This window comes from Ictalurus furcatus, chromosome 15 (genome assembly GCF_023375685.1).
Source record: "Ictalurus furcatus strain D&B chromosome 15, Billie_1.0, whole genome shotgun sequence".
In the NCBI taxonomy this organism is placed as follows: Eukaryota; Metazoa; Chordata; class Actinopteri; order Siluriformes; family Ictaluridae; genus Ictalurus; species Ictalurus furcatus.
Window position 1 is genome coordinate 10,958,120 of NC_071269.1, and position 12,650 is coordinate 10,970,769.

The window sequence follows — 12,650 nt, forward strand, 5'->3', positions numbered from 1 at the left end:
CATGCTATACGTGCTAATAGACGACTGCTTGAAGCCATGGGCTGTGTCCCAAACTGCATATTTACCATGTATACATGTATTTAACCTACTATATAGCAGGTAAGTACGTGGTTTTGGACGCAACCGTGCTCTCTTGTTTGCCGTCAAACGGTTGAGCACTGCCGTGTGTGAGAGTGTCCTGTCACAAAATGCAGTGAAAACTCTCACACGACGTTAATAGTGTGATTAAGGTGTTTATATGTCTGTAATGCACATCGATAATGCGACTAAAACAGGAGTACTCCAAATGTTTTAATTTGATTTGTGTTTACTTCAAGTATGACTTTGTCAGATTAAGGTCATCAATAATCGCTGGTTACATGTTAGTGTCTTAATCAGATTATTGTCTTAATCGGGTTAATATTGGATTATTGTTGTCCATGTAAACGTACTGATTGACTACCTCTGTTTGGACACACTATGTATTTTGCTAAAGGCCAAAATGAGTAAAAATGAGGAGCAGATGTCCAGAATTTTGACTGTGTATTTGAGTGTATATTTATTACACAAGATTGCTTATTTTTTTACATGCAGTCTGAGAGCTGCGAATTTAACTGCTTATGAATTACATGAACAAATCCTTCTGCATGTGTATTTTCAGATTTCAGCCAAGACATTTGGAAAATAGATTTTATAATGGGAGCCCACCTAGCAACACACACACTCCAAACTGTACATAGAGACTTAATTTGACATCAGCGCTTCTACTGGCTCCTTTTTCTTTTTATTTATTATTTAAAAACCTTTTTTTTTTCCATCCAATTTTTCTATACACCCAAAGGCCTCGATTGCACTTTCCTGGAAATATGCAACAAACCAGAATTCTGCATCATACATTCATTGCTCCAGTGTGTCATACAACCAAAATACAACCCAATCTGATAACCTCTCTCACGCATACACAACATATTTACACACACAGTTACAAACCAAGGCCAGTGGAGTGAGATCTTCTGGCCTCAGCCCTTTTCCTGTGGCCAAACAAACAGGAGCGGATGTGTTCGGTGGGGGAGGGTTGGGGGGGGTTGGAAAAATTTTTGCAGTGGGTCATTACATAAGCATGACTGTCAGCACATAAGCATGACTGTCAGCACACGAGCACACGCACGCACACACACACACACACACACACACACACAGAGAACTTGTTCAGACTACCTGATGTGAGCCAGGTAGCCAGGTAGTTAGCTGTATTCTCCATAAGGAATGTCAAAGGTCACCCCAATTCCCAGTAGTCAGGGATGTACACTTCTCTCTCTCTCTTACTTTCTCACAATCAGCAGCATATGTGAGTTTTTCCCTCTAGCTTATCTGTCATTGTAAGGAAGCATTTCCTCTGCCCATTCCCAACACACCACTCCCTTCTCTTCATCCTCCACACGGAGAGAGGAATAGAGCAGGGGTAGAAGGGAACAGTGGCAGGCCTGAGAGTGTATGTGTGCGTGCATGTGTAGGTGATGGGGATGTTGCCATATTCCTTACTCAAGTTACTGTTCTTCGTTGCAGGCCAGCACACCCTGTATCCCGGCCCCATCCTCTGATTTGGTGAGTTGAATTTTCTCTCGTATTGTAAATACCTTGTGGCCAGTGGTCCCAGGATAAGCTCCGTACCCAGCACAACTCTGACGAGGATAAAGTGGTTACTGAAGATGAATGAATGAATGAATATTGCATTGCAAGAGTTCTTGGCTGTGCTAGATGGCTAGTCTCGTCACTTCGCTCCATTTTCTTTCGCTTATTTAGTCACTTGACTCCCTCCCTCCATCATTCTGCTCAGTGCTGAAAAAGAGCTCTATTAAATATATGTTTGTTCGCAAATATTTTTAAACTCTTGCTGATTTTTTAAAATGTTTTTCCTCAAGCCCATCAAAACAAAGGGCGCTAAACTGTACCTTTCCTTGTCACTTGGGTAGTACACTCAAGGGTACAGCGTTTGTACCTTTTACTGTGCACTTTTTTTACCTAGAAAGGTGCATGCAGTTTACATTTTAAGCCTTAAGTACCATATGCACTTTAAATCATGTAGGACAGGTGTAGTTTTTTTTCTGAAAGCACAGGACACTAATTGTTTGGAAAGTTTCAGAAACAATTTGACAGACTTACTTCCAAGGAGTTCAGTGTTGCTCTTCATTTTGAAACGATGACAGGAGGAGAGAGTCCAAGCTACTAGAGAATTTCAATTATTCATCCAAGTGATTTTTCTTCCAGATTTGCTCTAAAGTTGTTTAGCATTCAGGAAAATTGAGGCCAATATAAAGACACATTCTTGTCTGTTGGCTGTGTTTATCATACCTTATCCTGCTTCTCATCTACAGCAGCGGAGAGGAACGGCCTCCTCTCGACACATCCAACATCTGGTAAGAATGCTCTTTTACTGTCCAATGTCTTTCTTTCTCATTGTATTTTTACAAACAGATATAATACACTACTACATTTATATATGTGGAGAAAAAGTGATAGTCACACACAATAATAATAATAATAATAATAATAATAATAATAATAATAATAATAATAATAATCATCATCATCATCATCATCATCATCGGATCTTGGCTCTTTTCTTCAGGGCTCAACCAAATCTCTGACATACACCAAACCGAGAAGTACTCTACCCAGGTAAAATTTCCAGAGTTTTCACTATGCAACATAGCAGTGAGACAGTGAGCGTTCTTCAGCAGCAGACCTGCATGAGACCTGAGCCAATTACACTTTACAAACATCCTGGACCATAAATTTGTGGGTTTTATCTGTGGAACGAAACTGCTAACGTTCACTGAGTTAATCTCTTTTGGCTTTGAGTGTGGAGTAATATGCAGAGAGTCATCGCTCAAGCATGTGACTAAGGACTTGGCTATTTCTGCTGGAACAGACTGACAGCTTGGATGTTTCATATCAAAACCCCATGCCTATGACTTGTGCACCAATTCAACACGTTACCAAAAACTGCAGAAGACTGTTTGTAATTTTCTGGGCTGGATGCATAATATTTTCCTAACTCACTCTCGTCAATAGCTGTCTCCTTCCCGCCAACTTCACAGTGCACTATTTATCGCCAAAGCTTCTGTTACAAATGTTGTGAATATTTTAAAGGATAACAGCATTTAACTCTAAACATGTAAAATCCCCCTTCTCAGGAGTATAAGTGTGGATCGGGTGATGGACAGGGTGATGGAGCGCCACTACAACTTTGACCTCACCTACATCACTGAGCGCATCATCTCCGTCTTCTTTCCCCCTCTGCTGGATGAGCAGCGTTATCGCCTCAATCTCAAAGAAGTGGCAGCTATGCTCAAGTCCAAACACCAGGACAAGTTTTTGGTCAGTAACTCTGGTTTTACATCTCAGTGTGCAATTAAATTAGTGTGCAACTGTGCAATGAAAGCATTTTCCTTGCAGTGCTCATTTTAATACCTTTACATTTTAATGTCCTGTGCAGTTACTCAACCTGTCTGAGAGAAGGCATGACATCACACGGCTTAACCCCAAGGTAGACTTACTATAGACATTTCATTATCCGCTTACAAGGAAATATAGTGTAAATAGTTTTTGACAGAGCTGAGTGAGTTTTTTTCGTTCTCCATCATTATCTTTCCATTCCCCTCTCTCTCTCTCTCTCTCTCTCTCTCTCTCAGGTCCATGATTTTGGCTGGCCGGACCTACATGCACCTCCGCTGGACAAAATCTGTTCCATGTGCAAAGCCATGGAGACATGGCTGAACTCTGACCCTCAGCATGTGGTGGTTCTGCATTGCAAGGTCAGGGGTTACAAATGTCTTGAGAAAGTTCACTTAGGGTGACAGGAGGATGCCCACAGGCTGTCTTGTGTAAATGCTAATATATTTATATGGCTCTGGTTTCAGATAGGAGGGAACAACAAATATAATTCATTTCAAGATTTTATCTAGAGCTACTTAACATCTCATGCTTTGTTTTACAACCGACAATAACCTGTAACCATAATTTAAAAGCATGAATGTGGTATGTAAAAATTATGAGTAGGCAACTTTTATTATATAAAAAAAATTCCTGTAATTAAACCTAATTCTTTGTTTTTTTTTGACAGGGTAATAAAGGAAAGACGGGAGTTATCATCGCTGCATACATGCACTACAGCAAGATATCAGCAGGGTGAGTCTCCATTCAGTTCTCCACACAAAACTGTTGTGTGTAGCATGTAAAATATAAAAGAAAGTAACCCAAAGCTCTTATACTGTGTCCCAAAGTAGTCTGGAAGGAATGGATAATTTAACATCAAGTTAATATCAATATCAAGAAATAATCTTGGCTACTGAGTGGCACAATATTAAAAGCGTTCATCAGGAGAGCACAGGTTTTAATCCTGGTTATACCATAGCTGTGGTTCAACTACAAGAGAGAACTAATGAGTGAATGAAAATTGGTGGTGACTAAATTGAAAAGGAAATTGGATAAAGTCCAGAACAAAAACAACAAACAAAAGGTAGCTGTTCTTGGGTGGAAGTCTGCAGCATCCACATGAGTTTATCCAGTGAAGTCAGGTTGAGAATTTGGGCATAATGAACTTGATCTGTGTGTCTTTATACAGGGCAGATCAGGCTCTCAGCACACTGGCTATGAGGAAATTTTGTGAGGACAAAGTGTCACCTTCTCTCCAGCCCTCACAGAACAGGTGTTTTGTTTTGTTTTTTGTCTTATACAGTACTATTTTATACATTATTTACATTCTGTTGCACTTCTCCCTCTCTCTTTATTCAGTTCAGTTAACCTATATATGGGCAATAGTTTGTGGACACCAGACCAGCACAGCTATATGTGCTCTTTGAACATCACATTCCAGATTTAGTCCTCATTTGCTGTAATAACAGCCTCCACTCCACTATATATATATATAGTGCCCTCCATTAATATTGGCACCCTTGGTCAATATAAGCGACGAAGGCTGTGGAAAAATTCTTTATTTTTTGTCTATAAATGTCTATAGTTGTTTAACCTTTTGATCTTTTGTTCAGAAAATGCACAAAAATACTCTGCTTTCATGGATATGAAACAATTGCAAACACAACACAGGTTTAACCCCCCCCAACCAACACCCCCCCCCCCATAAAATAAAAATAAATAAATAAATAAAAAGAATTAAATAAATCTTTTTTAATTATAGGTGTACAACTATTATTGGCACCCCTATGAATTCCTATGAGAAAAATATATTTGATATTATATTTGAACTATATTCACATTGATATTTTGTATTTTTAGTACACGTTTAACTGGAAATTGTTCAACCATGATTTCCTGTTTCACAGGGGTATAAATATGAGGTAACACATAGGCCACATTCCCTTAGTCACTCATAGCAATGGGTAAGACCAAGGAATATAGCTGTGATGTGTGGCAAAAAGGTTGTTGAGCTTCACAAAATGGGAAGTGGCTATAAGAAAACAGCACAAGCATTGAAAATGCCCATTTCCACCATCAGGGCAATAATTAAGAAGTTCCAGTCAATTGGAAATGTTATGAATCAACCTGGAAGAGGACGCGTGTCTATATTGTCTCAACGCACTGGAGAATTGCAGAAGTTAGTTGCATCTTGGGGTCAGAAAGTCTCCAAAACTACAATCTGAATTCATCTACATCACCACAAGTTGGAAGGGTTTCAAGAAAAAAGCCTCTACTCGCATCCAAAAACAATCTCAAGCGTCTTCAGATTGCCAGACACTACTGGAACTTCAAATGGGATCGGGTTCTATGGTCAAATGAATCCAAAATAGAGCTTTTTGGCAAAAAAACACCAGAGGTGGTTTTGGCGCACACAGAGAGGTAGCCATATGGAAAAGTACCTCATGTCCATGGTTAAATATGGTGGTGGCTCTTTAATGTTTTGGGTCTGTTTTTCTGCCAGAAGACCTGGACATTTTGTTAGGATACATGACATCATGGACTCTATCAAATATCAACAGATATTAAATGAAAACCTGACTGGCTCTGCCAGAAAGCTTAAAATGGGCCGTGGTTGGATATTCCAGCAGGACAATGATCCAAAACATACATCAAAATCAACACACAAATGGTTTACTGACCACAAAATCAAGGTCCTGCCGTGTGTGTGTGTGTGTGTGTGTGTGTGTGTGTATATATATATATATATATATATATATATATATATATATATATATATATAATATATATATATATACATACACACACATATCTCTTAGAGCTCTCAAAGTTATTTACAGACTAAGATTCCTGTACAAATTGACTGTATGAAATATATTACAAGTTGGCAGGCTTCAAAATGTACATTAGACATTCATGAGCAGTTGTTGTAGTGTGTGTATAAAAAATGTACAGTAGTCATAAGTAAAGTGTCAGTGTGTGTGTATGAATGTGCAGTGACCCTATGTAAAATTTGTTGTGCAATATGCAGTGGAAATGCAAAATCAGCAGACATGTCCGTGAACATCTCCATTATCCACATAGCTCCCCAACCTTTTTGTTGACGAGGTTGGGGAGCTATGTGGACATTGGAGATGATGGACAAGTCTACTGATTTTGCCTATGGTCCATGGTTTTGGAGTGTTGCATTGAGGATTTGTGCTCATTCAGCCACGAGCGTTAGTGAGGTCAGACACTGATGTCGGGCAAGGAGAATCGACATACAGTCGACGTTCCAGTTCATCCAAAAGGTGTTCACTGGGGTTGAGGTCAGAGCTCTGAGTAGTCCACTTGAGTTCTTCCACTCCAACCTTGGCAAACCATGTCTTCATGGACCTCACTTTGTGCACAGGCACATTTTGATGCTGGAACAGGTTTGGGCCCCTTAGTACCAGTGAAGGGAAACTGTATTGCTCCAGCATACAAAGACATTCTATACAATTGTGTGTTTCCAACTTTGTAGTAACAGAAGGCACACATATGAGTGTGATGGTCAGATGTCCACAAACTTTTGCTCATATACTGTAGTATACATTTATTGGCATGAATGTTACAACAGTTACAGTCTTGTCAAAGCATGACTCTCATGATTACACTCTCTCTCTCACTTCAGGTATATATATTATTTTGGTGGACTTCTATCAGGGGCCATAAAGATGAACAGCAGTCCTCTTTTCCTCCATCAGGTCCTTATTCCCACCATCCCCAAGTTTCATGCTGATGGAGGTAAGTGGATGACCTCATCCTTAGCTTGATGTGGGTATCATGTTGATGGGAATGCTTTAGCGCTGGTGTGCGTGATTGTGTGTTCGCAATGAGAATTAACACTGGTTTGTCAGTAACCACTCCTCGTGAAAATGCACACATACAAACAGAGCATGTTTGTTTTTAATCTGTTGCTGTGGAGGAGAGGGTCTTGGAAGCATTTAACACATTCCACCATCAATCTACCTTGATCTCAGTATTTATCTCTCACTATCTTTTGGGTCTTTTGTTTGTTCCACTGTCCACAGGTTACTTGCCCTTCTTGAAGATCTATCAGTCCATGCAGCTGGTCTACACCTCAGGCATATAGTGAGTTATGTTCAAAGTAAGCATTTTATTCTTAACTGAATCACCAGCTTGTGTAGCTAAAGGTTCCTGTGTCTGTGTGTTCTGCAGTGATTTGCAGGGTTCAACAGGCAGAAAGCTGTGTGTGACCATTGAGCCTGCTCTATTGCTGAAAGGAGATATTATGGTGCGTAGAGCTGTCCATCAAACTCAGCATAACATAATCGCTGCCACCTCCTCTCAGTTTAAACCATTAACAAACACCACAACTTACTATACTCTTCCCCTAATTCTCTATAGGTGAAGTGCTATCACAGACGACTTCAGGCCACTGAGAGGGACACGGTGTTCCGACTCCAGTTTCACACCTGCACCATCCACGGAGCACAGCTGTGGTTCGGGAAAGGAGAACTTGATGAAGCTTGCTCAGGTACCCCACCCTCAGTGAAGTCCGCCATCCTGAACATTCCTCTATACTGATTTTCCTAGCCTATTATGCTGTTTCACTGTTTGACTGTAAAGTTTCATGTTTCATCCTGATTGAGACAATGCCAAACCGTGTCAAGAATATTGTTTTGGCAGATCCCCAGGGGAACTGTTTTAACTCAAATATAATTAGTTTTGATATCTGCCGATAATCCATTGTATCCCCAGTTGAGAGAATTCATAAGATCTACTCTCCAGATCTACTCTCAATGGATAACACCTGCCTACCACAGCTGGCTACTTGAGATGACATGCTCTCTATACGTTCTCTCCTGGCTTTGTAGCAGGACTGTGGAATAAACTTCAGCTGCTTGTCCGTTATACTAATCTCATAATGTGACATACAGTGTTTGTTTGATAATTTATAGTGTAATGAAGCACTGATGATGAAGGCTTATACAGTGGATATAAAAAGTCTGCACATCCCTGTTAAAATGGCAGGTTTTTGTGATCTAAAAAAAAGAAAGGATAAATCATGTCAGAACCTTTTCTCCACCTTTATTGTGAAATTTTCACCTATTAATTAAAGTGAAAAACAAGAAGAGTCGTTTTCATTTTTTGGGGTGGATGAAAAATAAAAAAATTACAATAACCTGGTTGCATAAGTGTGCACACCCTTTTATAATTGGGAATGTGGCTGTGTTCATACTCATTAAACGTCATGTTAAATACTAGTTAGTATACACCTGCCATCAATTAATGTGACTGATTAACCCCAAATAAAGTACAACCGTTCATCTTCTTGGTAACGTCCAACTGGAAAAGCCATGGGCCACAAAGAGCTTACAAAGCAGGTACGGTATCTCATTGTTGAAAAAATATCAATCAGGAGAGGGTTTAAAAAATTTCCAAGGCATTGTATATACCATGGAACATTGTAAAGACAATCAACAAGTGGAGAAAATATGGCACGACTGTGACACCACTAAGAACAGGACATCCCTCTAAAATTGATGAGGAGATCAGCAGAAAACAGCAGAACAGGCTGCCAGAGGCCTACAGCAACATAAAATAAAGATGGAAGCCTTTTTTTTTTTACGAAAAAAAAAATTACAAATATCCCAAAAACATGTGGAATAATGTGTTATGGTCTGATGAGACCAAAGTTTAACTTTTTGGTCATAATAGCAAAAGATATGTTTAGCGCAAAAAACACAGCACATCACCAAAAGAAAATCCATCCCCATGAGGAAGCATGGTGGTGGTATCATCATACATCATACTTTGGGCTTCTGCTAAAACACTTAAGATGAAGAGGAACTTCACCTTTCAACATGACAACGCCCCGAAGCAGATCAAGATCAACAAAGGAATGGCTTCACCAAAACAAGTTCAAGGTTTAGGAATAGCCCAGCCAGAACCCAGATCTAAATCCAATCAAAAATCTGTGGGATGAACTGAAGAGAGCTGTGCACAGGAGATGCTCAGCCAATTTGACAGCTTTAAGTTGCAACGTGCCAGACTGATGACTTTTAATGATAAATAATGAGTCTTTATTGATCACATATACACTACAGCACAGTGGAAATTCTTTTCTTCGCATACCTCAGGAAGCTGGGGTAGGAGCGCAGGGTCAGCCATGATACAGTGCCCCTGGAGCAGAGAGGGTTAAGGGCCTTACTCAAGGGCCCAACAATGGTGCATTGGCAGTGCTGGGGCTTGAACCCCCAACCTTCCGATCAGTAACCCAGAGCCTTAATTGTACATTTTTATTTTTATTTTCCCCCCTAAAATGATTCTTATTGTTTTTCACTGTAATCAATAGGTTAGAATTTCATAATAAAGGTACAAAAGGTTCAGACATGATTTATCTTGGTTTCTTTTTTTTTAGATCACAAAAACCTGCCATTTTAACAAGGGTGTAGATGTTTTATATTCACTGTAGAAAAGATCTTTTAGCTTTTTCTCCTGTTTTTAAAGTGAATTTTTAAATATATCATTGGTCTCTGTAGATGACAGATTTCCCCTTGATGCCACAGTGGAATTTGTGTTTTCTTCTGGACCAGAGAAAATTAAAGGTACTTTTTTCATATTAAAATTCTGCAAAATTGTAATGTTTTTCAAGAAATATTTTATACAACTTTGTAGGGCTTTGTTTTTGTGCTATTTGTTAATGTCACAAAACCCACCACCCATTGTATATGGGACAGAATGTGCCGGCAATGGTGCTTCAGAAATTCAAATATAATAATAATGCAGTGATCCTGTATTCAACACACAAAATAATTATGCTAAAATATTTAGCACATATGTTAAAATAGTCATTTGGTTATGGTTGTACAAGATATTTTTAAACGTGTGAGTGGATGCACATCTGTGGAAGATGTGTACATTATTGTACTAAATCGTATTGTTGGAAAAGTCATTCTTAAATACTTTGAAATATTATCAGAGTGTGGAAATTCAGTTATACTTGTTAAAGTTTACGGTGTTTAAAGTGATTCTATATATGGTTTAGGACGAGAATACCAGCGGAATGACCCAGCAGTCACAGTTGACTATAATACAGCTGATCAAGTAGTGCGTTGGGATTCTTATGACAACTTGAACCAAAGACATGAAGACAGTCAAGACGGTACAAAAAACCCTATATTTTGACTTTGATGTGCTTTTTTAAAGTTGTTATGGTTAGATTTTGTTCTTACTAAGTCTTAAGATCAGTTATATTGTCATGCTTTAGATATTGCACACACTCGAGGACCTCTGGATGGCAGTCTGTATGCTCAGGTGAAGAAGCGACGTGCTGCTTGCTCTTCCTCCTTTCTATCCACTAATGGTAGTCCAGGGCAAATCTCTGATGAGAGACAAGGTCATCTCCTGTCACACAGCACCGACTCCGGGCATTCATCAGTTCCACCTGATCGCCTTGAAGATTCACCCAGACGGCCACCACCTACTCCGCAAGAGCGGGAGGAGCTGGAGCGGCTTCTTGGAGGAATTGAGGGTGGAAGGACTTGCAGAGATCGTGAACGGGAGACAGCAATTTTGGATGATGGCGACTCACTCTCACCAGAAAATACTGGGTCGCTGCTTTTGGCTCGTTCGTGTTCCTGCCGCATGGGCTACAGATCACAGCGTTGCTCTGAACTCCATCACTTGCCCAATGGCTACTGCCTGGACCACTCAGCTCCCAGCAACAACCACACAGGAGTACCTACACCAAACATACTAGGGCTGTGCCAGCACCACGGAGGTCACACACACCAGGCACTCCCACCTCCAGACCTGCTGTGGGACCGACAGCAAGGCTCTCAGCACTACCTGCATGGTCCTTCTAGGCATGTTTGCCCTTATCCATCCCAGGAACTCTGCCCTCACCCTCACACACTTTCCCCTAGTGGACGACTGCTGTGCAGGTCAGACGAATTCCTCCCCTACACCCAGCCACAACAAAACCACCCGCACAACCCGAAAGCAGCTGGACCCTATCATGACGTGATGCTTGTAGATGGCCTCCTACCACCCCCTAGCTGCCCATGCCGTGATTGCTGCTTGAGACGAGAGGACTTTCACACTTTACGGCTTGACAGAGGTGAAGGATTGCACTGGGAAAGGGAAGAGCTCCCTCGAGACGGTGGCTTAAGGCGAAGCAGAGGATCCGAGGCTCCAAGACGGACAGAACTGCACTGGGAACGAGAGGCAGGGTTAAGACAGGGTAGAGAGGTCTCACTCCATTGGGACAGGGACAGAGAAGCAGAGCTACAATGGGAGAGAGAACGAGAAGCTGAGTACTGGCACAGAAGAACTGCCTTGTCACCATATGGCCCCCCAGGTCACGAGCCTGCTTTCACCTTTGACCCACTTCCGCAGGGTCACCCAGCATTTCCAGAACCCTCGAGATCACACAGTCATGCCCACCTGGATATCAAGTACAGCAGTGGCTCCAGCAGCTACCAGACATCTCACCCGATGTGCCCCTGCTCACCCTACCAGCCCTCGCCTTCTGAGAGCCGTGGCTATGCTTCAGGTTATCAGTCAGACTCCACTTCTCCACTGCCTCCCAACTACACCTCTTGCTACAGCCATTCAGACCCCCACCAGCAGCACTACACCTCCAGCACACACTCAGGTCAGATGCCACAAACATGATCAAAGCATTTCATTAGAATATTTATTTGAAACAAATAGGGTGTTTCATCCAGTTTGGTGCTAAAGTGTTCATGTGCCAGAGCCAGTTTAACTTAATTTTAAACAAATCCAATGATAGTATCTAAAATGTAAAAAGTGTTGCTTTTCTTTTATGAATATCATCATAACATTTACCCAGTTGAAGACACATCTGAAAGCTATGTTTAGGAGTCTAGGCTCAAGGCTTTCTGCCTTTTGATCAGATGGTTCTGGGATTCCAGGTGAAAATGTAGGATGGCGGGACCATATAACCCATGGTTCCTTGAGACGGCTGCATCGTGAAGCACATGGACCATGCTCCACCCCCTCTGATATGTCTGGACCACCCACTCCAGTCCACACCAGCAGCCCATTGCATACACAAGAGAGGTGACTGAGCTTTTGGTTGTATGTACATAGAGGATAAATTAAATAAACATTCAATTAATTAAACTGGTAATAGTAATAACTTCAATGGAACTGTAGTTGTTAGACTGATTATAATAGTAGTTTTACCAACACCCAAAGGAGATTATATAAAACCACTAATT

At 40.9% G+C, this 12,650-nt stretch overlaps 1 protein-coding gene across 6 annotated transcripts in view; it reads left to right on the forward strand.

Moving 5' to 3' along the window:
- Positions 1-12,650, forward strand: part of tns2a (tensin 2a) — a 48,838-nt gene that overhangs the window by 27,429 nt on the left and 8,759 nt on the right. For 4 of the 6 annotated variants that reach the window (XM_053643097.1, XM_053643094.1, XM_053643099.1 and 1 more), the window contains 16 exons: positions 1,546-1,584; positions 2,355-2,396; positions 2,609-2,658; positions 3,177-3,360; positions 3,479-3,529; positions 3,675-3,797; positions 4,106-4,170; positions 4,607-4,690; positions 7,070-7,182; positions 7,470-7,530; positions 7,618-7,693; positions 7,807-7,936; positions 9,945-10,010; positions 10,451-10,567; positions 10,673-12,061; positions 12,324-12,489. In XM_053643097.1, coding sequence (XP_053499072.1) covers positions 1,546-1,584; positions 2,355-2,396; positions 2,609-2,658; positions 3,177-3,360; positions 3,479-3,529; positions 3,675-3,797; positions 4,106-4,170; positions 4,607-4,690; positions 7,070-7,182; positions 7,470-7,530; positions 7,618-7,693; positions 7,807-7,936; positions 9,945-10,010; positions 10,451-10,567; positions 10,673-12,061; positions 12,324-12,489 — 2,756 coding nt within the window. The remainder of the gene's footprint in view (positions 1-1,545; positions 1,585-2,354; positions 2,397-2,608; positions 2,659-3,176; positions 3,361-3,478; positions 3,530-3,674; positions 3,798-4,105; positions 4,171-4,606; positions 4,691-7,069; positions 7,183-7,469; positions 7,531-7,617; positions 7,694-7,806; positions 7,937-9,944; positions 10,011-10,450; positions 10,568-10,672; positions 12,062-12,323; positions 12,490-12,650) is intronic. The other 2 variants (XM_053643096.1, XM_053643095.1) reach the window with 2 other exon arrangements.